General features: G+C 55.7%; 7 protein-coding genes across 7 annotated transcripts; 4 read left to right on the top strand and 3 right to left on the bottom strand.

Moving 5' to 3' along the window:
* The first annotated feature begins 695 nt into the window (after positions 1 to 695).
* BDP55DRAFT_764242 (uncharacterized protein) lies at positions 696 to 1,332 on the top strand. The gene has a single exon (XM_060580918.1). The coding sequence runs from the start codon at positions 842 to 844 to the stop codon at positions 1,256 to 1,258; it is 417 nt and encodes a 138-aa protein (XP_060435100.1). The 5' UTR covers positions 696 to 841; the 3' UTR covers positions 1,259 to 1,332.
* A 1,337-nt stretch (positions 1,333 to 2,669) lies between these two features.
* BDP55DRAFT_541674 (major facilitator superfamily transporter) lies at positions 2,670 to 4,565 on the bottom strand (the record flags this gene model as incomplete). The annotated part of the gene is made up of 4 exons (XM_060568242.1): positions 2,670 to 3,188; positions 3,246 to 4,020; positions 4,121 to 4,221; positions 4,347 to 4,565. 4 exons carry the CDS (start codon positions 4,563 to 4,565, stop codon positions 2,670 to 2,672), a joined length of 1,614 nt encoding a protein of 537 aa, XP_060435101.1.
* A 3,948-nt stretch (positions 4,566 to 8,513) lies between these two features.
* Positions 8,514 to 9,348, top strand: BDP55DRAFT_263845 (uncharacterized protein). Its single transcript, XM_060566360.1, has one exon. It carries the CDS (start codon positions 8,727 to 8,729, stop codon positions 9,174 to 9,176), a length of 450 nt encoding a protein of 149 aa, XP_060435102.1. The 5' UTR covers positions 8,514 to 8,726; the 3' UTR covers positions 9,177 to 9,348.
* Positions 9,349 to 9,682: 334 nt separating this feature from the next.
* Positions 9,683 to 14,984, top strand: BDP55DRAFT_723996 (uncharacterized protein; the record flags this gene model as incomplete). The annotated part of the gene is made up of 4 exons (XM_060578827.1): positions 9,683 to 11,412; positions 13,027 to 13,428; positions 13,468 to 13,911; positions 14,018 to 14,984. 4 exons carry the CDS (start codon positions 9,683 to 9,685, stop codon positions 14,982 to 14,984), a joined length of 3,543 nt encoding a protein of 1,180 aa, XP_060435103.1.
* A 553-nt stretch (positions 14,985 to 15,537) lies between these two features.
* On the bottom strand, positions 15,538 to 17,347 carry BDP55DRAFT_542028 (uncharacterized protein; the record flags this gene model as incomplete). The annotated part of the gene is made up of 3 exons (XM_060568277.1): positions 15,538 to 16,548; positions 16,608 to 17,056; positions 17,083 to 17,347. 3 exons carry the CDS (start codon positions 17,345 to 17,347, stop codon positions 15,538 to 15,540), a joined length of 1,725 nt encoding a protein of 574 aa, XP_060435104.1.
* A 2,414-nt stretch (positions 17,348 to 19,761) lies between these two features.
* Positions 19,762 to 21,330, top strand: BDP55DRAFT_627077 (uncharacterized protein; the record flags this gene model as incomplete). Its single annotated transcript, XM_060571705.1, has 4 exons — positions 19,762 to 19,834; positions 19,891 to 20,979; positions 21,055 to 21,292; positions 21,318 to 21,330. The coding sequence occupies 4 exons, from the start codon at positions 19,762 to 19,764 to the stop codon at positions 21,328 to 21,330; spliced, it is 1,413 nt and encodes a 470-aa protein (XP_060435105.1).
* Positions 21,331 to 21,894: 564 nt separating this feature from the next.
* Positions 21,895 to 23,955, bottom strand: BDP55DRAFT_542213 (F-box domain-containing protein; the record flags this gene model as incomplete). Its single annotated transcript, XM_060568290.1, has 1 exon — positions 21,895 to 23,955. One exon carries the CDS (start codon positions 23,953 to 23,955, stop codon positions 21,895 to 21,897), a length of 2,061 nt encoding a protein of 686 aa, XP_060435106.1.
* Positions 23,956 to 25,125: the final 1,170 nt, after the last annotated feature.

Genomic DNA, 25,125 nt, shown 5'->3' on the forward strand with positions numbered 1-25,125 from the left:
TTGCATGCTGACAAGTATATATGTGCGTGACCGAGATTGACACAGTTGGTGTTCATCCCATGATTAAGACTAGTTGACTCTTGAATTAGAGTTGCAACTCTTAAGAGGTACCATAATTGTCCTTGATTGCGGTCCCTAAAAGTCAATACAAATGCACTCCTTCCTTGAGTCGTTCGTCGTATACTCGGAAATGAAGATCCCCTTGCTTGAGTCGTGTAAGTGGTTGGAGCAGAGGCGTAGGCAAAAGCTTAATTAATCGTTTGCGCGCCGGGCTTGCCTTATTCAAGCTCAACTCAAAATATCAGAGACTGTGCACTCGTTTCCTCTGCCCAACATTATCAAAGAACAGCGTACTGGTTGGCTTGGTCGCAGAATACCTAAACTTACCACGGTAATCACGAGGTCACTTGCCAGCCTCAAAAACCACACCGGCTCCCGCAGGGCCCGACGGAAATCGAGATTTAGCAGCAAAGGCCGATGAAACCGCACTCGGAGGCTCCGTAGTCAATTTCCCTCGGTGTGTCTAATTGATGATTGCAAGTATAGGCTCCCTTGATGGAGGGAGTATTAAAGCCCCGGGTCTAGTTGGTAGCTTGGTTGCCACTTTTCCTAAAGCTTGTTGTATTATGACTTCAACTATCAAGTTGCGAGCGGCTCGGAGCTTTTCAGGTGAGGATCAGCATTATAAGTGACGGGCTGAGCGCTTCGCATCCACATTCTACAACCCGATGTCTTCCATCCTCAGCTAGGCTACAAGACCCTGGCTCACGACTCTCTTTAAAATCCAAACCAAGCCTTTACATTCATTACATTTCAAAGAGACACAGCAACAACATCCATCATGAAGCGACAACACGTCGCCCTGCCGGGCCTCAAATCTCTGGCCGCCGCCATCCTCGTTGCGCGCGTCGCCGAGGGCGCAAAGACCTACTGCGCCAACCAAGACAACGTCGTCGTGACGGACGCCAACTGCGACGGCACGAAGCCCGCCGACACCTTTTTCATGTTCTTTAGCGAAGAAGACTCTATCGCGCTCGGCAGCGCCGTCGACCCTCTCAAGACGGACCTGTATGACAGCGCTGACCCGGTCGAGCGACAGAATGCCAGGTTTCCTTTCGAAGTTGATGAGGCCAAGTTCGAGACTAGAGACATGGAGCCTGGCGGGTTCGGCAGGCGAGCTTGTGGAGGTAATGGCGGTGGCAGAGTTGGAGGCGGGTATATTGGAAGACCAATTGGTGGTGGCTACTATGGTGGCTAAAGTGGCATTCTTTGGAGAGGGAGAGCGAATACTTTTGAAGGTCTTACTGTTCATATTATACCACAATATACAGCCAGTCTCACCAAAGGCTCAGAAACCCTCTTGCCCCCTTGCCGAGATTCTTAGGTGGCCCTCGGCAGCTCTCAGCGCACATTCATTTCGACCTGTTGGAGACGTCAGTCACTATGACTACATATGAGCTTGAGGAAGGCTTATACTCCCATATCAGCGTTTTTCCTCCGACAGAATTAGATGGAATCTCGAAAGTGGATGACTCTCGTCGTCATGCTTTCTACATAGCGGTTTATCATTGCCCTCACACAACGCGAGTACGGTAACGGGTTCAGAACACAAGATTCCGAAGCTTCGTTTGCCCAACGTGCCACCAATAGCAGCATCTCATCGTTTCCTGAGATTGTTGGGATATTCGTAAGGGGAACGAAAATTCAAAGCGGAGAGACTTGGAGACAAGCTTTCCACCCCCTCTAGGCTTCGCTTTCGCAACTGGTGATCTAGAAAGACCAGAATTGACCGAGTCGCTCCAAAGAAGCAAGATAAAGTACTCAATTATGCGTGCCTAACTTATATGTGCCACTCTGTCATGCAATTAGCTTTAACTTGGTGTGGTGGCATGTCCTTCTTAGAACTGACCTCGTACCTGGTATATATCTCTTACAACGAGACTTCATGTCTCGGATAAGACAAGTTCAATCAAAACCCCGCTTCCTCTTGCGACGTTTGTGGCGAGAGTATGCCTGCAAGTTGTCGTCAGAATTTGACGCTTGGTTCCTCGGCCACCTTCTTGTAGAGGCCTTCAGACTATGGCGGGCTTTTCCTCGTCGAGAAATTCTGTCTAAATGCTTTATGACGGTGACGTGTATCACGATATCTTCCAAGCGCCTAATCCGCTCAGTATTCTATCTCGCCTCTCAGTCCGACTATATTCAGGCAAGAAAGAATTATAGATAGCTATCGGCGCTGTAAGATAGAACATTTGGATTGAGATGTTGTTTGATTACTCTCCCAGCCAATGAGTTCCCAGTATGAACCTATATCCCGCTGGTAGGGTGGAATGATGTCTTTCAATGTTGTTTCGGAAAATGCTGTCTCAGCCTTGCGCAAGATCCCAGAGATGCTTTTGGGTTGAGAGATTAAGTCTTGGGTTCGAAGATTCTACGTGAGGTATATATACAGGGTATGGACGCGCTTATAAGCCTACCCATTGCGTTACACAGAGTCCTGAGGTATGTCAAGCCGGTACGGGTAAAGCAACATCCCTCCCGCCCAGTTTCTCCTCCAAAATTCTCTACCCTCGCGAACGTGTAGATACCAAGTCGCGAATCCACACCTCGCCATGAGGCTTCCACTCCAAGGGGGGAGAACACCACTCCAAACTCTCCCTCCCACACCCTTACTTCTTCCCCAGAGCCCTCTCCTTGATGAAGAAGGTACTTCCAAAAGCAAGCACAAGCAACGCCGCCATAGGCACCATGGCCCCCAACGTCGCAACCTGATAACTCGATCTCACCTCCCCAGCAACAGCAGGCGGCAGCTCCCGAATATAATCCAAACTCTCCCTAACCCTCTCCTCCACCCTCCTCGCCTCGTCACCATCACTCAGCCTTGCCGCCAGCTGCGTCCGCAACACCTGCTGCAGCACAGACGAACACACACTAATCCCAATACTCGACCCCAGGCTCCGGAACAGATACGAGCACGCAACCACGACGGCCGAATCCCGCGCCGCCGCATTAGCCAGCAACGCGACCAACGTCGTCGTGATTCCCGCGCCGCCCCCGAGCGCAAGCAGCGCCATGCCGCCCACAACGCCTGCCGAGGACCGGAAATACAGCGCCGCGACCGTCGGCGCCACAGCGACGACCATGAGGCCGTACGCCAGTACCGTCAGTGTGTAATACCGGCCCTTGCGCTTCATAAAGTAGCCGGAGCTGACGCTCGCCGTCACGGAGGTGATCATGGCCGGCACGAGCGCCGCGCCCGCGACGGTGGCCGAGGTACCCTGCACAGCCTGGAAGAACAACGGGATGAAGAAGATGGACGCGATATGGCCCGCGATGCCGAAGAAGTTTGCGAGGTAGCACGCGAACAGCGAGCGGTCAAAGATGATGTGGCCCGGCGCAAAGGGATGCGAAGCGACGCGCATCTCGACGTAGACGAAGACGGAGAACAGGACGGGCGTGGCGGCGAGCGCGGCAACGGTAAGCAAGCTCGACCAGCCGTTGTTGGAACCGGAATCCAGACCGACGAGCAGCGCGACGACGGCGGCGACGAGCGTGGCGGCGCCCAGGAAGTCGATGCGCCGCACCTTTTCGCGCCAGTGGGCGTGGTCCGTCCGCGGGACGTCGAGGACAAAGTACACGGCCAAAAAGGCGAGGACGCAGAGCGGGACCTGGCCGGTGAAGGACCAGCGCCAGCCGACCGAGTCGGCGAGTAGGCCGCCGAGGGGCGCGCCGGTGGACGTGCCGGCGGCGAAGATGATGTTGAGGTACCCCTGCCAGACGCCGCGGTCGCGGAGGGGGACAATGTCGCTGAGGAGGATGGCGACGACACTGTTCATGCCGCCGCCGCCGATGCCGGCTATGGCGCGGGCGACGCAGAGCTGGGTGAAAGTCTGGGCGAGGCCGCAGCCCAGGGAGCCGATGGCGAAGATTGTGTAGGCGAAGAGGAGGCACTCTTTGCGGCCAAAGATGTCGCTGAGTTTGCCGTAGAGGGGTTGGAAACTGGTTAGGGTGATGTAGTAGCTGCCGGGCCATCACTTTAGTACTTTGCCTCGTCTTACATCACATACGAGATTGGATGTCACGATCGTCTCTGACGGGGGAGGAAGGGTGCTTCACTCACGATGTTGCGAGCCAGCTCGTGTAATTCAGCGCGTGAAGCTCGCTCCCGATCTTGGCATACGTCGCCACAGTGAGCAGCTGGTCGACGGCGCAGAGATAGATCTAGAAAGAAACGCCAGTTAGTCCATACCGATTCTGTAGCGGTCGACTCGAGCCGCCGCCGCCGCCGCCGCCGTCGCCCGAAGACTTGCGCCAAGGAGGGCCCGGGCTGGGAGAGTGGAACCTACGCCGATGCCGACGGCCGGAAGAAGAAAGTGCATCTTCTTAGCCATCTCCGGGTTGCCGTCCCGATTCTCATCGGCATCGGGGGCGGCCGCGGACGTGGCGCCGTTCTGCTGACCGCCGTAGTCGACGGTGCCGTTGCCATTGGCCGCATCCGCGTCGGAGTTGCGCAGTAGCGGCGACGTCTCCGTCGGAACGGAGGTGCCATTGACGGAGCCGGTCATCTTCGCGGAACAGGTGGTAGCCGAAACTAGTGAGTGTTGCTGGTGATGATGAAATTACTCGCGAGACTTCTGCTGTCTTCTCCCCCTATGACCAAAAACGTTGAATCGCTCCAAACAAGAGACACAATCACCAAATGCCGGTCGTATAAGAAGTCAATTGATTTCCCTATCTCTCCCCGCTATCTCTCCGACTTTCGCATTGTGGCCGACGAGGATTGCTAATCTGCCTCCTGCATACAGTTAAGCTCCGTTTCTGTCGGGGTCCTCATCGGATGCTTGCCCGCGCGATAAGCCTAGAAACGTGCCTTATCGCCTATGACGACACTCCCGCCGTGAAGCACGTGATCGCACAAGTCTCTCGGAGAGTGGAGACTGAAGAAGCATTTTGGGTCAGTGTCTCCCGTCTTGAGTCCTAAAAAAACAAAAGTCAAAGACAGCGATGAAGATGTCGGTCTGAACCCTAGCTCATGAGTTTACTTGGAGTCGAGTCGTACCAGAGCAGAGACTTTCTGCACTCAAGTGCTCGATGCGAAACCTTCATCGACAACGGGCGGCCGAAAAAACAAGAATGCGAAGACACGTCCAGACTTTGACAGAACTAGGGTGTTAGCCGGTGACTCGTGAGGTGGAAATGTAACGGCGTCGGAGATCAAATCGGCCTGGTGTGCTTGGCAACCCGCTTCATTGCTCCCAAGAACTTGAAGGGGGGAAAGCCCTCACATCGCCTGGCCTTCGACCGAATCGCCCCGAGCTTCCCGGCCAGCAATTGAGCAGTGGCCTCGTTAATCAAATCAATCGGCCGGCAGAGTAAGCAGGGCGGGCCAGCAGGAACGATGAAGTACCTTACGGTGTGACATTGTGACTGAACAGTGAGGGTGCTCGCTCACCATGACACTAAGATGTGGAATGGGTACGGATCGAATCTCATCTTAAAAATCCTGCCGGTGTGAAACAAACCGTCGCGTCTCTGCTCCATCCTTCCACAAAGGCTGCCCCAAAAATCATTTTAATGTTAATCTATTTTCCGCGATGCGGGTTCCCGCAAGAACGTAACCTGCATGCCGCGATGCGAACCATTCGACGGCTGGCTGGACTTGGACCAACAGGAACAAGGCCTTTGTCGTTGGTCCGCTGCAATGCGTCCCTTTTCGTGCCAAGCCCGTGGACGTCGCTCCTCAATCAAACGGCCGCTTGTCCCATTCGAATCGAGTGGTGCTGTGGGCGGTTACGAGTACCTATTACTCCCCTACTCCGTACGTATCAGTAGAACAGCATGGCCAGCGTTGTCGATTCTCGTGTGCTGTACAACATCTCCAGTGAGTCTAGTCGACATCGTCCCAGACGTTTCCTCACGAATGTAAGCTTTCAATAGTTGAAGGTCAACAGATGGCAGAGTGGTACGCAGTGCGACCATGGCGCATCCGACCCCTTATGTCGTCCCAACTTTGTGCATCTACAAGGAGGGAGACTGGAGTTCGACAATTTGTCGTCATCGACCTCTGGCTTTCGAGGGGCGGGCACAGGCCACAGGGGAAGCCCGGCGGAGGCTCGGCACCCCTCGGTCTGAAGTGCTTGCAAGGTCATCCCAGAGGCAGGCGTGTGAGACTCGGATGACCGAGGAACTCAAAATGGCTCAAACCTGCTGTTCATGCGAGCGACAAGGGCATTGCGCTGGTAGGCACTCATGTAGGTAGTGCTCCCTCCGGGGCACTGCTCCGGTAAAGCCAGTTTTGCAGCCGCAGAACAATTTCTCGACGCCAGGCGCAGCTCTCAGGGGGTTTGATCCGATGTTCATCAGACTTGGATTTCACCTCGTCTTTGCTAAACAGATCCCTCGTCAGGGGGGGACACGGGCAGCGCGGGCTCCTGGGCTTAGCGAGCCGCAAGGCACCCACAAATCTCTGATGCCGGACGGGGATTTGAACGTGAGATGTGACCCCGTCCTCGACCCAGTAGCCGTAAGGCTCTGAAGTCTGGTTGGCTTCCCTGATGCAGATCGCTATATGGCATGCTCGGTCGCTACAACTTTCTGTAAATGGGCGTTCTCATGGCGGCGGACCCAGAAACGCGAGCGGCGAACGCAGACCAGCTGTCAATGATCGTACACGGTCTAGAAGGCATAATTAGTTGACAGATTGCAAGGCTAGAGCTCAAGATCGTAGTAGTCTAATCGCGTGCGTCGCGCTATGTCCACGCACGGGCGAGACATCATGCGGGTTTAACCTCTGCCACGTCGAGAGTGGCTGGGCGGCGGCCTCTGTTCAGCTTCAACGAGACGGTGTGCGGGCTGCGATTGGTGACTTTTGTGTACCTATTTCTCCCTGCTTCGAGTCTGCAACGGTGCATTCCATGAGGTCCCACGTCCCGCTGGACAGGCCTTGATGCTAGCAAGTTAATTTCGATTCCGCAAACAGGCGTTGTGGGCAGAAACGGCGGCCCGCGGGTGGTTTAGCTTGGGTGCGGTTCTCTGTCTCTTTGGGGAGTTCATTCATGATGGCGTGCATAGTGTCCGTAGGTAAGTAGCACAGAAGAATCGAGGGTTCTGGTAGCGATGCCGATACCGACTCGAGCCAAGTGCGAAACGAGGTGCATGTCGCCTCAACACGCGGCATGGCGGCTGAGGTGCAGATAGGGTGCCATCTATCACGAGGATCACGGAGGATATGTACACGCCGCAAACGATTTGTCGTACAGATACGTCGGAACGAAATATCGGATGAGGGAGATCGGATTCCTGTCGTAGGAGCCCTGTAGACGCTTCATTTTGGGTACTTGGGTGGCCTCGCCATTTGGACTCTGTCGACAGCTGATGAATGAGGCCATGGCGTCATCTGGCGAACCCTTCAGAGAACGAAGGAGTGGAAAGAAGCTCATCTTGTACAGTCAACTCGTAACAAGACGCATTCTCAGTCATTGCGATGTGCGATCCGTAGTGATTAAACGCGAGCCTGGGTCGAATGAATACTTCGTACTGGCAGTCCCCTCCATCAGCGGGCTGTTTCAGCCTACCAACAATCGAGATGGGAATTGGAGACGATTCGACGAGTGGTGACGGAGCGCGGAGGGGTGGTTGACTGGTTTTGCTGGAGGCACGCCTGTCTTGTCCTCTGATTAATGTCTCGAAGCTGCCGCGACCGAGGTATGCAGGATAAGATTAAAGATGGGATTGAATCAGGAGCCGCATGCGCGTGAAAGCAAAAGCCGCTGGGCTTTTTTTGGTTGCGTGAGTGCAGACTCTACTAAGGTGCTCATAAGAGGATGAATCCGGAGAGAGGTCGGTTGAGAGAGTACCTAGAGTGGTTGTTCTGTTGCTCAATGCTGAGCGATTCGTAGTCGTAGTACTCCGTAGTGCCTTTTTGGAAAGAGAGAGCACAGCCCGGAAGGTGCATGGGAGGGATTGACATTGACAGCTGAAGCCTGAGGGTGGCTTCCTCTCGGCCTCCGCTGCCCGTGGGTTGATGATGCGGGTGCCGATGGTGGTGGACTGGCGAGGTGCTTAGGTGAGCTGTCAAAGTCGACTCCCATAGTGAAATTGGTGGTGGAGTACATGGAGACGTGTCAACACATCTGCGAGCCGCCACTCCGCCAGCCCCAGCCGGCCAAGCAGTGCAAGCACAAGCCAGCCCCCCCCCCCCCCCCCCAGCCCCGAACAACCCCGGCAAAGAAGTGTTCTTGTTCCTGAATCCTGCTTTGCAATGCCTGCTTTCATTGCAGGGCTGCCGATGCTTGCTCTGACTTTGAGAGGGTTGCAACTGCCAATTGCTCCGCACTTTGGGATGGGAGGGGCCGGATCCAGTCTGACGGAGCCAATGACGGAATTTGCGGTGCCACGATGCTAGGTGCGTACGCAGTCGTCCAGGCAGGCACTAGACGCTAGCAAAAATAAGATAGTGCCTTCCGTCACGAAGTACACTAAATGGAAGGATTGTGATGTGTTAGCAAGTACCTTTTAGCTGCTCACAACGCACTCAAGGTACATGTCTCCCATCGCCCATTACCTTATCGACCTTTGGTGCTTAGTAGGTATGTTACGTGCAAATACCGTAGCAGACACGCCGCGTATCCGTACCTCTTCGTACCAATGGAACTGGACGCATCTGCCTTTTCTGCATTGCTGATGAGGTGGGCATCCACAAGGTACTTTTCACCTTAAACATATCGATGACATCCTTGTCAATCCCATCCCAACTTCTCAAGTTCCCAACCACAGAGAGGGAAGAAAAAGTCAACGTTCAGACACCCGGCCCCGTCGCAGGGTTCTCCGTGGCTGCCAGCTTTAAACTTGACGCCGAACTTACACCCCCCTCCCCCCTCTACACTTCCCATTACCCTGTACTTACTACTCCGTACTCTCTCTCCCGTTTCCCATCTCTTCCGGTGTCATTCAGTCATTGTTCTGCTTCTGCTACCCCTTCAAGTTACATTCTTATCCAACCAACTCCTGGACACCTCACAAGTTTCTTCTTTCTCCTTACCAAGGTACCTACTCCTCATCCTACAGGCATATGCAGCGGTGCTCGTCGCGGAATCCTCGTCCACTCCTCCCCTACTCCTCTCTTCCAAAGACCCTTGATGCTTGTTCCTCCTAGCATCGCAACACTACGGCACTGAAAATACTGAACATCGTGGCAAAGGCAAACCCCCCTCGAACATCATCGGTCCAATCAACCTGTCGCCATCCCTCCTTCGTCCCACGTTCTCGAGTCCCACCAGCCCTCCGTGGTCAGCTTTTGCTGCCCTGATCCCCCCCTGGCCCTACCTCCTTGGTGATTTCCTCCAGCCAGCCGATTGGTGAGAGTCTAAGCAGACCAAAACTATTCGTACATCCGCAGGCAAGGTAGAGAGAAGAGAGGCAAGGTAGCAAAGGGGAAGGGGTACGGAATACGGATACTGCCCCGTCATCCCAATTACACAGTATAGGGTAGCCCACCGCCATCTGGGGGCCCTCGTTCAAAATGGACTTCCTCCGTTCTCACAGTCGCAAGGGAAGATCGCGCTTCTCAAAAGCCCTACCCACCCCTCCGTCTCCAAAGACCGAATCTCTTCCCAAATATAAGCAACTCCCTTCGATACCTCCCGTTCCTCCCGTCCCGTCCAAGAAGACGAAGATATTCGCCATGTCAGACAAACCGCTTCCACCACCGCAACCCCTCAACCAGTCTCTCCCTCCACTCCCTCCCCTCGAGACAAAAGCGTTGCCCCCGGTACATATACCGCGCCGCCCAGTTGCAAAGCAAGCACCACCACCCTCGGCCCCGGCGAACCAGCAGCAGCAACAGCAGTATTCTCCCGAGGACGAAAGGAACTCGATCGGCAGTCTGCTCTCGGCATACTCAAGAAGCTCTGGGGAATCCCTCATCATGTCGCCGGATGGAAGCGCAAGTCAGAGAGACTCGAGCCAGGCATATAACTCTGAACAGTATGGGACAAGGGAAAACAAGATCCTGACACCAACCTCGGTGTCATCTGGCGACAATGGCCACTATGGCGCACAAAAGTTCACATCCAACAAGGGACTGCCGCCTCACCCGGCCTACTACAATGAGCAGGCCGGCGCCGCTCCGGTCAACTCGGCACCCGCCCCGACTGCTGGCAGCCCGACAAGCTATGTATCGGCAGCATCGCCGCAACAACAACAGCGACCACTATGGAGGAGGAGATCTGTAAAATCTGATCGTAATATAGAGGTCCCAGATTTACACCTCACAGTCAGCCACGGGTCAACTGCTGCTTCTTCTCAACCAAACACCGCGCAATCCTCATACACGGCAACCCCTCCTCCGACCCAGCAGCAACAATTCCCCCCTCGCAGCACATCAAATCTTCCCGGCAGAAATATTCGTCCAGCTCCCTCTCAAAGTCAAGCGGCTCAAACTAACAACATGGGCCAAGAGGTTTCGCGGTTGAAGGAGAAAATCCATCATTTGCGCGATGGTCAGGATGGCGCAAATGTGGGAACGTCTCATAGCGACACTGCACTTTCGCCAACCCAACGCCTGCCGACTCCCGACTATGAGAAGGAGGATGTCAAAACGCCGGTTGTCGAAACAATTGTATCGCCCGTCTCACCGGCTTCCTCCCCCGAGCCTGGCCGCGATCAATCGAACGAGTCCAAGCCTCCTATTCCCCGCAAGGCGGTCACGGCGCGCAACTTACACAACGCTCAAAGCTTGCCTCAAATGCGCGTGGATGGGCCTGTCACCAGCAGCGAGGTCCCTCCGACAATCACGAGAGACTTCGCCGTCAGCCCCGTTAGTCCCGATCCTCAGAACCAGTTCCCGCCTCGGGCCGCACCCAACAAGCAGCAACAGCAGCAGCAGCGGGAGTATGTGCCCTATGCGCCGGCACCCGGATTCGCGCAGGGAGATATGCGAGCTGCCCCGAGAGATCAGCGCCCCAACCAAGAGCCCGTCGAGTACCGCGAGCTCAAGGCCAAAGACCTGCCACCTGCCGACCCTCGCGCGTCGTTCTTCCCCATGCAGGGTTCCGAGCCTCCCAGTCCCGGCATGATCTATAAGGCTCTGCCCCTGAAGGAGAGCATGCTCGACTGCTACGTCAAGCACCGCACCATGGACCGAACTCGCAACCGCAACTACGCCCTCACCTGCCAGACTTGTGGCAAGGCCGATACCGAGGACCGTTATAAGTGCCAGTTCTGCTACGTACGCATGTGCGGTTCCTGCCTGCAGATCTTCAACAGCAACCGCAGAGACCTCCGAAAGCTCGTGGCTCACTTGGAGGGTAACCCGCAAAGTGACGGCTCCTCCCAAGAGCGCCCTCCCACAGCCACCGGCATCGAGGCCTCTGAGAAGGGAGAGCAGCGCACAGATGATCAACAACTACAACAGTACCAGCAATCAGTTGCGGCCTGATTGCTTTTGCATTCGCATTCTTTTCCAACTCTTTTCTTCTTTGCTTGGCATAGGGAAATCACATGGCCATTTCACTTCCAAGCGGTTTTCAACATTCCCCCGACGGCCGGACTTTCACGGATATCGTCAAGGGGGGCAAATTAACTTTCTGCATTGCGGGATTAGATAGAGAGAGGTCGATTGGTTGATACCCCTTCTCGCCCCAAGATACCAATGTTTGTGTATAGGAAGTCGTGGCCCTAGGAAAAGGAAGGGGAAAAGGGTCACGCGCACATTTTGTTTGTTTGTTTGGTGGAAGGATTACCACTACTTGCTTGATGCAAGCTCTGAGCATACGAAAACGAAGCTTCATAACGAGAACGGATAAGACAGGCAAAGGGGAAAGACAGGTTACTACAGATCTGGAAGGGTGGGCTCTCAGAGAGCCGGAATTGAAACCCGACTACTTTTTAAAAAAAAAATCCTCAAGCTCGTATATGCGGTGAACTGTAGTGCTACACACGACCAGAATCTAGGGACACCAGCGAGACATACATCAGGAATACGTCGTGTAACAAGCAGAGCTCGGGACTGTTTCCACAACTTACTCATCTGCAACGATGTTGGGGCACGATATTCAGCAAAAAAAAACCAGGCACGTTGAGCTATTTTCCGGATGCACCGGAAATTGCTGCATCGCGGCCTGCGGACACACGAGGGATGTATCCATACGGACAGGTAGGCTAAGGCGAAACGAAAGGTAGGGAGGGTCTCATCGGAGAGAAAAAAAAAAGGGAAAAAAAAAAGGGAACACAAAGCTGAGATTCGCGAACAGACGGGGTGCCACTGTTCGGCTCAGCCCGCCGACGTTGGAGTCGAGGTGACCCAAGCGCCGGCGCTAGAAGGTTGCTGGCCTGCAGCGGGGCGGGCGGGTAGAGGTGGTAGGCTGTCCAGGACTCCAGCTGAGTCCAGCCAATCCATTACTACAGTACTCACATTGCCGCAGTACTTGCACGCTTAAAAGAAGTATCCCACTATCTTCACATGGACTTCAATCGAACCTGAACCTGATCCTCACATCATCGGCCCCCCACCGCCGCCCGGGCCCCTAGCAACCCCCACACCGCAAAGAACCGTACGGATACGGCGCGGCCCCTGACGTCGAATATCAACATCAACATCGCGAACCCGGCGGCACTTGGGTGAACATCCCCACCGATCGCTCTGTGACCCTCGTCAACCCTACGTTTGCGATTCTTTCTCCACCCCTCAAGCGACCGAACGATCGACCGACTTCGAGCGCGGGGTCCCCGCAACTACCACAAAGACGAGTAGCGATTCGCGCAAAGAAACCGTCGAGTTCCTACCGAGGAGAGAAACCCCCGAACCGCATGATCACCACACACCCCAGAGACCCGGCGCAGTCATGTCCTCGTCACTAGCCCGTACCCGCTCCCTGCGGAAGCCGACGCAAGGCTCCTCAACCGATCTCCCCCCAACGACGACGACGACGACGACGACAACCTCCACATCCTCAGCTTCGACCGCAGCAGCAGCTAGAGGCCCCGCGAGCTCGACCACAAGAGGAGGAGCAGCACCACCACCATCAGCATCGGCGTCCACGTCACACCGCCCCGTGTCCCCGAGCAGACTCCCCGCGCCCCGGTCCCTCGCCGCAACACGTCCTACAACACGTACTGTCTCCGGCGCCAGCGTCGCCGGCAGCACGGCGGCCACAACCGCCTCCGATGCGCCCAAGACGAAGAGACCGAACCCCTTATCGTCATTGCTAAGCAGGAGTTCCTCGACGCGTCAACTAGCGTCCGCGACGACGTCGACGTCGACGAGGCAAAGAGATGCGACAGCCACGGCAGCAGGAGGAGCATCGACCAGCTCGGGACCAACAAGCGCCCCCTTAAGCAGGACAAGCGCGCTCTCAGGCCTCACAAGGACGTCTTCGACGAGAGAACCGGGCCTGACGCGGACTCGATACCCCGCAAACGCCTCGACGAGTAACCTCAGCCTCGTCTCGTCATCCCACACCGCAACAGCCAGAGCCGGTACTGGCTCCGGACCGTCGACGCCAACGACAGCAAGACCGACCACGTCAGGCGGTCTACCAGCCTCAAGACGCGCCGCCGCACCAGGGGCGACATTGACATCGACATCGACAGCAACAGCAGCGGGAGCAGCCGGGAGTCCGACAAAGGGCCACACGCGCGCAAGAAGCGTCGCGACCCTAAACAACAGCACCATCCTCCGACCGCCGAGCCAGACGTCGTCTACCGGGGCCGCTCCCCCACCGAGATCTCGCCCGACGTCCCTGTACGGAGCACCTCCCGCGTCTTCCTACCCATCCTCATCGGCATCAACAACGACCGCGAGACCCCGTCCGCCCTCAGCAACAGACCGCCTCTCCTCCAAACCATCCGTTTCCTCTCTCTCTTCAGCAGCAACAACCTCAACGACATCAACACGCACAGCCCGAGCAGGCAGTATCACAACAGCACCCTCCCGCCAACCCCTGAAACAATCTCAACCACCACATCTCGCCCGCCAACAAGCCCAACAACGACACCCCTCCCCAACCTCACCACCAAGAACAACAAAACCATCCGTCCTCCGCCCAGCCTTCTCCACCCTTCAACAGCACTACTCCCCCGCCAAATCCCTCGCGCCCAAGCCCCTGACAGCAACCTACCTCGCCGCCCCGTCCCCCTCAAAACTCCCCGCCAACGTCGCCCTCACAGCAGAGACGTCCCGCCTGCAGACCGAGCTCCTCCAGCTCCACCTCCTCCACCGTGACCTGCCGCAAGTCACATCCCAGTGGCACGCCAGCGCCCGCTCCAAACTCGCCGCGCGCCACGCCAACCTCGCAAATTCCGCAAGAGACCTCGCGGCCCTAGAATCCGACGCCGCAGAGCGCCGTAACCTCGTTGCCCTACGCAACTGGGCGACGACACCAACGTCATCATCCGCAGGCGGCGGCGGCGGCGGCAAGACATCGTTCCTACCCCTGGAAGAGCGAATCCAGCGCCTAGACGCCCTCCTCACATCCCTCTGGTCCCTCGACAGCCCAGGCGGCAAACACCACCGCCTCGTCCGCGCCTTTGAGCGCTGGGCTTCCACCCTCTCCGACCTCGAAGCCGCGCGCGCCCGCGCAGAGGACAGCGCAGACCCGTCTGCACTCTTAGACGACAACGCCGACGTCCGTTTCGGGGGCGGTCTCGACGCGCGCTGGAAAGAGGAGGCCGCGGCGCTGGTGAGGCGGCTCGAGGGGTGGGGTGCCCAGCTCAGGGAGCTAGAGTATCGCGGTGATGACGACGGGGGAGAGGAGGACGGAGACGCGGCTGTTGGTACTACCACGCAAGCGTCGAGCCTAGAGCGCATGTTGGACGGGTGCGGCAGTCTCGTCAGGGACATGCTCGACGAGCTGGCCGTCATGGAGGACATTGAGGCGGCGGCGGTAGAGAGGGAGAATGAGTGGATCAAGAGGATGAATAGGGAAGGAGACGACGGCCGCGGCCGAGATACCCAGAGAGCCGGTGCCATTTGGAGAGTGATTTAAGGAACAGACTCGGTGTGAGTGGTCCTGTATAAACGCACACCACACGTCCATGTTACGAGGCAAGCAAGCGATCGTTAAAGGAGAAACATCCTGCTCAAGGGTCTCGGCGTCAAGTTCATCGATGCCAATGTTTTGTCTTCATGCTGTGTCGACACAACTTCCGCTTCCCGCTATCAATCGTCACTTCCGCTGTTGGTAATCGATCCCTCATCCTCCATAACGATGCCTTCCACACCCAATTACCTAATTGTACAAATTAAGTTGTTTTGTTCTGACCGCAACCTCCGTTTCTTTGCAATTTCGGCCGGCATACACCCTTTCCACCCTCGTGTAATCCGTCAAATCAATGTTCCAAGCCAGGTCAAGTCGCCGCCCGTGGCGAACTTCCACCATGCAACTCCTACAACGATGGCGGCCGTGCTTGTGACCAGCATCCTGCGGATAAAAGTCAACCTGTCAGATATTGTGAGGAATAATGACAAACAAAAGAAATGTAATGAGAACACGATCAACCGATCCACTGTGCTATGCGAACCGGAAGAGAGAGAAAACCTTACGCCTTTCTCTTGCTGCCGAACAACCGGCTAAACAGTCCACCGATCCAATCTACGAATAGTACGCGGAAGAAGGCCTGAAGCCAGCCTCCTTTGCTGTCTGTAACGCTGTGTATAGAGGAAGGGGTTCCAGGACGCTCGGTCGACGCGGGCCCGCGCTTTTTAAGCTGGCCTTTGTGACCGCCATCGCGGCCGGAAGTCGATGCCTCGCCGCTGGGGCTCGAAGCAGAAGCCCTTGCCAATCCGCCGTTCTGACTAGCACTGGAGCTTGCTCTGTCTTGAGGCGGGTCAACGCGGATGGCAGGGCTATCAGGCTCCGCAGGACGACTCTTGGGCGACAGATCCCTCGAGTGCTTGCCATTAGACTGGCCGTTGGCAGCAGGTGAATCTGAGCTTGAAGACTCTGAGCTTTTCCTGGACTTGGAGCCTTTCATAACGACTCCCTCATCATCATCGCTCCCGGGAGATGTGAAGACATGCGGTGTCGGCCGTACTGCGGGGCTCGGAACTCTGACCAAACCCTCATTCTCTCGATTGGCCTCATCAGCATTCGGAGTCTCCTTATCCTCTTCGGCAATTGAACCTAGGGAAAGGAGCGATCTGTCCGAGACCATGGAGCCATGTGACTTTCTTGGAAGCTCAAGCCTCTTGGTGGAACCCGGACTAGATGGACCTGACGAAAGGACAGCTTCCTCGAAGTATTGATCAGCACTGGCTCGGGCTGATCCAACTACTGGCGAAATGGGGGCGCCATAGAAAGCAGTCTGATCTTCGTTGCGTCCAGTCTCGACCTTGCGCACGGCGTCGATGATTCCGTCCCTATTAGAGGGCCACCGCTCCAGGGTGGGATCATTGAGGTCATATTTGTCGACATCGTACTCCACAGTGCTATGATGGTCGTAGTTCTTCAGATTTTCACTTTCATCATCGGCCGAAGGCTCATAGGGCCCAAGGGCTTCGTGGGCGAACAGAGGTGCGGGACAATCGTCCGAATCCTCTCCCTTAAGGTCCTAACATGGTGTCAATATAAGCCCCAAAGATACTAGTCTGCCGCCTCTTTGGCTCATACCTCATCAGCGTCCAACTTCTGGGCAGTATCGGCCACCTCAGCCGCAGTGCTCGCAACTTGTTCAATCGGCGTCGAAGACAGACGCTTCCTCTCCTCATCTTTGAGGTGCTCCACGCCCTTGGGGAGCGGTGCAAGCTTAGACATGTCGACCTCGGCGTCAAGTTCCTCGGCGGTATCGGCGACCTCTGCAGCGGTGTCCGCAACCTGACCAATTGGGGTCGATGAGGGTCTTTGCCGCTCTTCGTCCTTGAGATAATCTTGGACCTTTGTCTTCGGCTCAAGCTGGGCAGCAGTGTGGTCTCTGGCAGCTTTCGAGGCGTCCACGGCTTCGGAAGTTGAAGTGTCTTTGCTTGTGGATTGGTTGTCGCCGTTCACACCATTGAGCTGCTTCAACTCTTGAGACGCGGGTGCTGTCAGGAGATTGTTGCGATTGCCAGATTCGTCGGTAACTATAGATTAACTGCATGTTAGACACGGCCTCTGGAAATGAAGCATTGGGAAAACTTTCCTATGGCTGCAGTCTCATTAAGAACCCACCAGTCTCCTAAACCAACACGGAACTTGTACTCGATCTGCGTGCTTGGCCGAACCTCAATGTTCTTGTAAAAGGTGTGTTCTCCTCCATCCTCGGTGGTGAAGTCCATCTCCTGGGGCTCCCATTTTGGATTTGAGAAGGAGCCGGCGACGAAGATGGGAGGCTGCGTGCCGGGCTGCTTGTAGGTGATGGTGACGGAAACCATTGTCAACGATGGCCTCCGCGGGCGAGGTAGGTTGAAGTTGGGAAGCTCAACTCTCGTCGCCACTCGGCCAACTCAATCATGCGAGGAAGAGCGTTCGGGAAGGTGGGTTTTTCTTGGTCGGCTGCCCTTCTAGCACGTCTCAAGTCAGCACAGTCAAGAGAGACCTTTCGGGAAGGAGAACTCGACGAAAATGGCAGAAAAGGAAGCCGCTCCCTAGTCCCTAGGAACCCACAGCGAGGGTGGCGGATTGAGATGGGCAACAACGCTGACGAATGCGGCTGTCTCTGGGCGATACCTTAAAATGCGGCGCTAGTCGTGGGAAGCAAGTAGGCGTCAGGATGATGGGATTGACTTTTGGTGAGAAGAAGAAATGGAGGAAGACAAAAGGATGCGAGACAATTCTATGAGAGGAATTTGGAGTGGAGTCCCCGGATGAGTGTTTCACGCAACGACGCCAACGAGGAAGAATCGGGGGCTGCGTATTTTGTGCGAGTGAAACGGCTTTGAGGGAACGAGCTGGTCGGGGGCTGGAAGAGTACGAGGTAGAAGGGGGCAGAACTTACCGCAGCAAGGCGGTACGGAGGCCGGAGGAGAAACGTGCAGATGCTTTGAGCTGAGTGAGGGGAGCTCAGATAGCAGAGAGATCAAGAAGCCGATACCTTGTTCTGGGTGTGTGGGAGGTGCAGCAGCTCAGAACAGGGAAGCTGCGGCACAGGAGGGGTTCATTGCATGATTATTCCGTATGTCGTGTGTGCCATGTCAAAGGTTGGGGTGTGCCGGCCGGAGAGGATGAAGACTGGGAAGAGGTTGGGAGGAACGAGGTCAGGGAGGAAGCTAATTGCTAGATGAGTGAGGCAATGCACTTGCTTACTTTCAGCTTCCTGACTTGCCCGAGTTTGAATGCAAGGTGGTTTTGCAACTGGTGGTCGGGTACTTGTTTGCAATGGATTCTACTACCTAAGGTATCTCAAGGTAAAGAAACACCTAAGACCCGGGCTTATCAGCAATTGAGCTGGATTGCACTATCTGTTCTGGATGACACACGGCAATTGTTGGTCCCTAATGAGACGAGAATGGACCACGGAAGTAGGAACCGGTGCTGAGGCATGAGACGAGATTGCCGCTTCCTCTCTTTCACTCACACTATCCCCTCCTCCCGTTTGATTCAAGTTTTGTTGGCAATTACCTAGCTCCCGACCCAACGCTCAATGTGCACGACCTGGAAGCTCCCGCAAATCATTGCCCTAGCATTGAGTAGCGGTTATCAGCACCGCAGTCAATGGGCCACCCGGCTGCTCCATCTCAGCGTCGGCATGCTTTGTGCGTCATCATCCCTGATGCATCCCGAGACCAGGGGAGTCGCTAGGACATGCTCATTGGATGCAATTGCTCCCGTTTCCAAAGTATCGGAGACTTTCTAGTACCGCACGAGCCATGCAGCTCCACAGCCGCCGGGCTAAGTTGATCGTGGGTCCAGGTGGATGAAGTTGGAACTGGAAGGCCTGGCCCAGACCGAGACGGCAACTTCAGACATTGAGCTAACGGCCACCTCCATCATGCCAAACAAGCTCCGTGGAATGGGTGTTCCTCTTGCAATCAGCTGCAATTCCATCTCGAATGTTTATTTCTCAACCAAAGTCGCACTCTTCTCTTCCGCTGTCAGACGGAACCTACATACTACTAGACTCTAGGTCCTTGATCCACGCACCACTGGTACAGGATACTAGTCGCATGCAAAAAACTCCCAGCTAGCGCTTCCTGTCCAAAGCCCAGAAGTGAGGTTGGGCAAATGCTGAGGTAGTTTCGAATGTCACCTAACTCAGCGAAAGCGAATTACCAATGCCCATGTCTCACTTATCTCAAATTTTATGGCTACCAGTAAAAGGATAGCAAACCCAAGAAGCTAGCAATGGGGTTGCTGAAGAAGCGTTCTCGGATCATTTGATGCGTTCATTTGGCCGTCTCCCATCTTGCGTCGAGACCAATGACGCTTGTTCTGCTTTAAGGGTGGAAAGCTCAATCTTGATCGGAAATGGCGGGGCCTTCTGGTCTTCCATCCCCAGCACCGGTGTATTTTCTGCCGAAGGCGGTGACATTTTTGGCCAGTGACGTGACCCCCGATAAGCATTTTTTATCGCAGCTCTACACTTTGTCACTGCGCCCGACATGTGGTTGCCGTGTGCATTAGCGGCTGCTTCCAGAAAAATCCACCTGCCAAAAAAAACATCGTCAACCAGAATTGCATGAAAAGCAACGTCGCAACAGATCCAGTCTAATCTAGGACCTCTTGATGCAACCATTGAGGGCTTAACAAGTTTCTCAACACTCACAACAACTAATACACGACCCTGACAATACCCCTGTTTCCCGTGTTCTTCTTCTCTCACAGCCTCTAGTGTTCTCTCTCGCCCACCATGTCTGCCCCTCCTCAACTGATCCACATCAAGAGGAAGCGGGGCGATGAAGATGCTCCGGTAACCTACCTTCGTACGACTGCTCTCCCTTTTCTTCGAACGAGAGGCGAACAGACTAACACAAGATAGAACTCGAACCGGGATCTAAACGACATCTAGCCGGCAGCAGCTGGGTCTACCAGAGGCGTCTCGCCAAAGCAAGCGCCAGATCCGCTGCCGCTGCCGCCGCGGCAGCACAGCACCCATCGCAACCCTCCATACCGGTCATCCAGACGTCGAAGCCCGGCGACGAGATCTCAAGCCCACATCGCCCTCCTCACTCGGGCAGCCATGCTCTTCCGACAGGAAAGGCAGCGGCAGCGGCAGCGCCGCCACCGCGGGCCCAACTCGATGCGCAGAAGCCACTACCGCAGACCGCCTCCGATATGCAACGCCCCCAGAACCCCGCCACCGAGCCGAGACGATTCCACATGTCCAGGTCGGCCATGAGCTCGCCTGGAGGCAGCACGATACTCAAGGTCGGCGGTGTCTCCAAGCGAGGACGCTACGGGACGGCAGTCTTCGTAGAGCGGGGGAAGAAGAAGAGCGCACGCCGGGCTGCCACGTCGTCCGGCGGCACCACGCCGACAACGACGACTGCAGAAGGGCTTCCCGTTGACGTCGAGATGAAGGAGGATGATAAGCGCGCGCCGAAGAAGCCCCTTGCCAGACGGCCCCCTCCTTCGCGAGAAGCCTCCGGGACGACAGCGACGAAGACGCTTGACGCTGAACCGCAGCGCAAACCCATGCCCGGCGTGGCCCCTAACCAGGATATGAGCAAGATTGCGGCCGACATGGACCAGTGGGTCCTCCACGAGATCGGACTGAATCTCAAGGCCATGGAGCAGCAGCCGCCGCGCTCACCGTCCGCCGCTGCATCGCCTTCACGTTTCAAGCCCAAGGCGCCCGCTAAACGTTTTGCCGAGCGCCATCCAGAAATGGTCAAGAAGCTCGACGGCGGCGGCGATGAAGCCATGGCGGAGGCGAGCGATGAAGAGGACGAGAGCGACGACGACTACGTCATTGAGGTGTACGAGCTCGCGCCCTCGAAGCCGGTGTTGGCGGAGATTCCGCCTGAGCAGATTGGTGTGCTCAGGTTCGATTCGCAGGAAGACTTGGAGCTGTTCTACGGCAACGAGGATGATGATTCGGACCTCGACGACGATGAGGACGAGAATGGTAAGTTTTGAAAAATGAGTTTTCTCTTTTTCTCTAGACAGCCTGGACTTTGACTGATATGAATTGTGCGCACAGCTGAGAACCACTACACGGCGGATTACCCCGAAGACGAGGTCGATTCCGAAGACGAGTATGATCGTCACGCCTACTTGTTCCGCAACGCCAACGCTTCGGACGAGGAGGAGTTTGACACGCGGGACCCGTACGAGGACGAGGACGACGATATGTACGTCATGGAGGGCGATGAGCGGCGTGATGAGGATGATGTCTTCCAGGACAAGATTCGGCGGTATATTCGCCAGCACGGCGATCAGTAAGTTGTTGACGCTGTTGAACAGTGAGGTGTACTAGGGAAACCTTGAGGCTACGAGCGACCAAGATAGCTTCTTAGATGCAAGTCATGTTCACATTGCGTGATTACCCAAATCAATTCTCTGGTCTGAAGAGAACTGTGTAATGAGGACTGTGTGATGTGTGCATTTGAAGTAGCCTATTTATCCAACCTTGGAATGAACATGGGAAAAAGTGGTTTCCTCCACGTAAGTACAGAGGCAAAATCCTCGATTCCACCCAGAGAGAGACCCCTGAAAAAGGCCGATACCTCCTATCCAAGTTCCCGTACGCCAGCCGTGAAGAGAAAAGAATACCAGAATATGCTGCATGAAAGCGCCTTGTTGATGCGAGACGCCGGTTTCAATCCGTTCCACGGGCTTGAAAATGATGTATCCCAGATCTAGTAATGGGAGTAAGAGTGCCGTTCGTGTGTGTGTGTGGCTCCAGAACGCCAAGCAAGTATGTATGTACCCATATGACTAGAAAATCGTCGAAAGAAATGTGGTTGGAAAAGACTTCTCCCTCAGTGAGAGCCCCCCTCCCCCCAAAGGTCTCACTAACACGATCACGAGTTGACTCTCTCTACATGATGGTGCACGCCCCAACAGTCCGGCCCCGCCTCCGACCGCCGTTGCCGCCCTCCTCCTCGTCGGCATGCAACATCTGCGCCTCCCTCGCTCTCCGTCTGCGCCGGCGGTGACCGGCCCCGGTAGTCCCGGCTTCCTCGCTCGCCTGCATGTAATCAGCCCACCGGTGCTCGAGGCGGTTGGCGGCAGCGAGGTCCCCGCGAAGCACGCGCTTCGTGTGCTCGTCGACGGTCATTTGGAACTTGTAGAAGCACTTCAGGCCAATGGCCTCGGAGGCGTAGGCGAACTTGCCAATCTCAGCCATGGAGGGCTTCGACTGCGCGTTGCGGAAGAGGACCTCGCGGATGCCGGTCCAGGTGACGTTTTGGCAGTCGTAGACGACCATGTGCAAGCCGATCTTGGGCTTTGGCTTTACGGCGTTGCTCTGGGAGCGGTTGCTGACCATGAAGGCCGCCTCAGCGAGGACGAGGTCGCTGATGCGGGTGTTGTCGAGGTCTATGGCGCGGAGGCTGACGCAGTTCTTGACGAGCGGGAGAACGCCGCCGTCGCCGAGGTTCTCGCAGTAGCTTATGGAGAGGTGCTCCAGCCACGGCGCGCAGGGGGCCTTGGCGAGGTGTTCTGAGAAGAGGCTGTTTGTCAGGTCCGAGAGATCTTCGAGCTCGATGTGCGTGAGGCGCGGCGTCGATGCGAATATTGGCTCCAGCGCGGCATCCGTGAGGGCGGTGCAGCCGGACAGGCGCAGGCCCTGGAGTTCCGGGACGTTGTAGCCTAGAGCCTTCACGCCCTGGGAAGTAAGACGGGCGCAGCGGCTGAGGTCGAGGTGACGCCATTTCCTCGGGGGGACGATCGGTCGGTCGGTGAGGATGTCGATTTCAGGGTCTTCTCCGTGCACCATGACCTTGAGCGCGCGGTCGTTGAGCTCGGCACAGCCATTCAGAACCAGTTTTTCGAGACTGTTTGTCTTGTATATCGTCTCGGCGACTTCAAGGTTGTCGAACCCTCTGACCTCCCCCGCTCTCAAATCCTTCAACCTCGGGCAACCTTCGATCACGGCCTTGATGCCTCTCGCATCCATATGTACGCACCATGATACGTTGAACATCTCTAGTTGCGGACACGACTCGGCGATGATTTTGCAGGACATGTTGGTGACCGCTGTCAAACCGGTCAAGTTGAGCTGAGCGAGCTTATCGTTCGTTCTCAACAGACTGTGCAGCGTGTTTCGCTGGAAGTTGCGGCATCCCTCGAGCGTTGCGTTGACCAAGTTCTTGCATGCCTTCACGACTACTTCGGCCCTCTTGTAGTGTTCGACCTGAACGCAGCCCCTGAGGTTGAGATCCTTGATGAACGGCCCAGCGGCCACGATGATCCGTGCGAGTGACTCGGCAGGTATGATTTGATAGAATTCCGTGGCGTCAAAAGACGTCCAAAGTTGACCGTCAAAACAGATCTTGTGGAAAGCCTTGCTGACGCGGGAAGCTCGTACCAGCTGTTTGGGCGATAGGTAGGAGAAAATGTGCACGCGCATCTCGTGTGGCATGTTCTCCCAAAAGTTGAAGCCACGCTTGGGAACTGCCGGGTTTGCGACCTGGGCTTTGCTTGTCGTCCTTAAATCGGATGGGAGTCCTATGGTTTGGGCGCCCGGAGACTGTGTAGTAGGTAAGACATTGTCGACCCGGCGAATAGCAAGTCGGCCGTCAATGCCTACAAACTGAATAATTTCGCTAGATGGTGTTCCTGGAACGGAAGAAGAGGCACTGGCATAGCCTGATGCTGTTGCGCCTGCGGGGAAATAAGAGTCGCCAGTGAACGAGGTGCCCGCGGTCGAGGGTCCTGCCAAGCTCACGCAGGAAACGTTCCCACGCGGACGTTGAGGATTGCTGTGTGATCTAGCGCGGCCGCTCCTCGCCAACGAAGGCGAGGACGACATTCGTTGCACACCACATAGCACACGGTGTCGACCTTTGGCTTTGCCGGAGGGGTTTGAAAGGCCTGGACCTTGCTCATCAACTACTTCCATAGGAACCGGAACAGCGGGGATTTCGGTGTCGGCCATGGTGAAGACGTTGACCGAGCGGGATGGCTAGTTGGAGGACAAAACGCCTTTAAAGGATATGCAGAAATGTTCTAATGGTGCTGAAATATCTTGCCACAGTCAGACAACAACTGAGGCCGTTTGCTCAAAGTTGCGTAGTTTCTCCTGGGTGGTATTGTCTTTGTTGGTGAAGGTAGGTAGCGCGGGGCAGTGAAGCTGAGCTCGGTAGTCCACGTCTTAGACCCGGTGAGTTGAGTAAGGCTCGGAAGGGTCGGCGGATGGTCTTATTTCATATTCGGCGTCGCAAGAGAGAATCGCAAGCACAGAGAAATGCAGACGAAATGACAGGACAAGTCTCTAGGAAGACGGATGAGACATGAACGCGCGAGTAATCGGGGAGAAGTTGTGGTCTTGAAGGCTTTCGGCTCTCTTAGAAGGGGGGTCAGGATGGAGGGGTGGCCAGGGTCCAGGGATTTTGGTGGAGATCTGCTATCTGAACGGGTGTGAGCCGGCTATCGATAATGGAGGTCAGCCGGTGCAGGTAGCGGGGTGTGGAGCCTCAGAAGGCTGGAAGAAGGGGACCTTACGGGTTGGGGCAGAGCACATGGCACACCGAAGACTCAAGATATCATGGCCTCTTGATTCCTATGTGGAAGGTCACACGAGCAGGATGTGTCTGGGACACGGGCAAGGCTGCGAAGAGTGAGATATGAGGGTGAGAGGGTGGCAGTTGGCGGAGAAAAAAGAGAGGAGAGGTCGGAGGATGGGGGATAAATGAGAAAGGTAAAAGAAAAGTTGACGAGTCGAGCGGAAACAAAACCACTCACACTTGGAACGACACAATACACCGCACCGAAGGCCGGGTAAGGGAAGTAAGTAGAAGCTTAAAACGCGCTCTGGACGGATGCACAAAACGGCCCTCACCCCCCCCCCCCAATCCCATCCCATCCCATCCCACCATCCATCCCCTTTGTGTCGGCGAAACAAGGACCCTCCTTATCGATGGGTCCCGGGTTCGCCATACACAATGCCCATCACTCACACCAACGGGTCAGTCTGACGGTCGACAGTGCCAATAAATGCCTCCAGGGCCATGGGTCTGAATATGGCCACTGGCGGTGCGATGCTCTCTCCAAGGTACATCACGTTGGTATGTACAGCAACTTAGGAAACTGTCAAGGCTGTTCGGGA

The sequence above is a fragment of the Colletotrichum godetiae genome, assembly GCF_030913485.1.
Source record: "Colletotrichum godetiae strain CBS 193.32 chromosome Unknown BDP55scaffold_4, whole genome shotgun sequence".
In the NCBI taxonomy this organism is placed as follows: domain Eukaryota; kingdom Fungi; phylum Ascomycota; class Sordariomycetes; order Glomerellales; family Glomerellaceae; genus Colletotrichum; species Colletotrichum godetiae.

Coding starts and splice junctions, on each gene's coding strand:
- BDP55DRAFT_764242 (XM_060580918.1), top strand. CDS start 842: ATGAAGCGACAACACGTCGCCCTGCCGGGCCTCAAATCTCTGGCCGCC.
- BDP55DRAFT_263845 (XM_060566360.1), top strand. CDS start 8,727: ATGACATCCTTGTCAATCCCATCCCAACTTCTCAAGTTCCCAACCACA.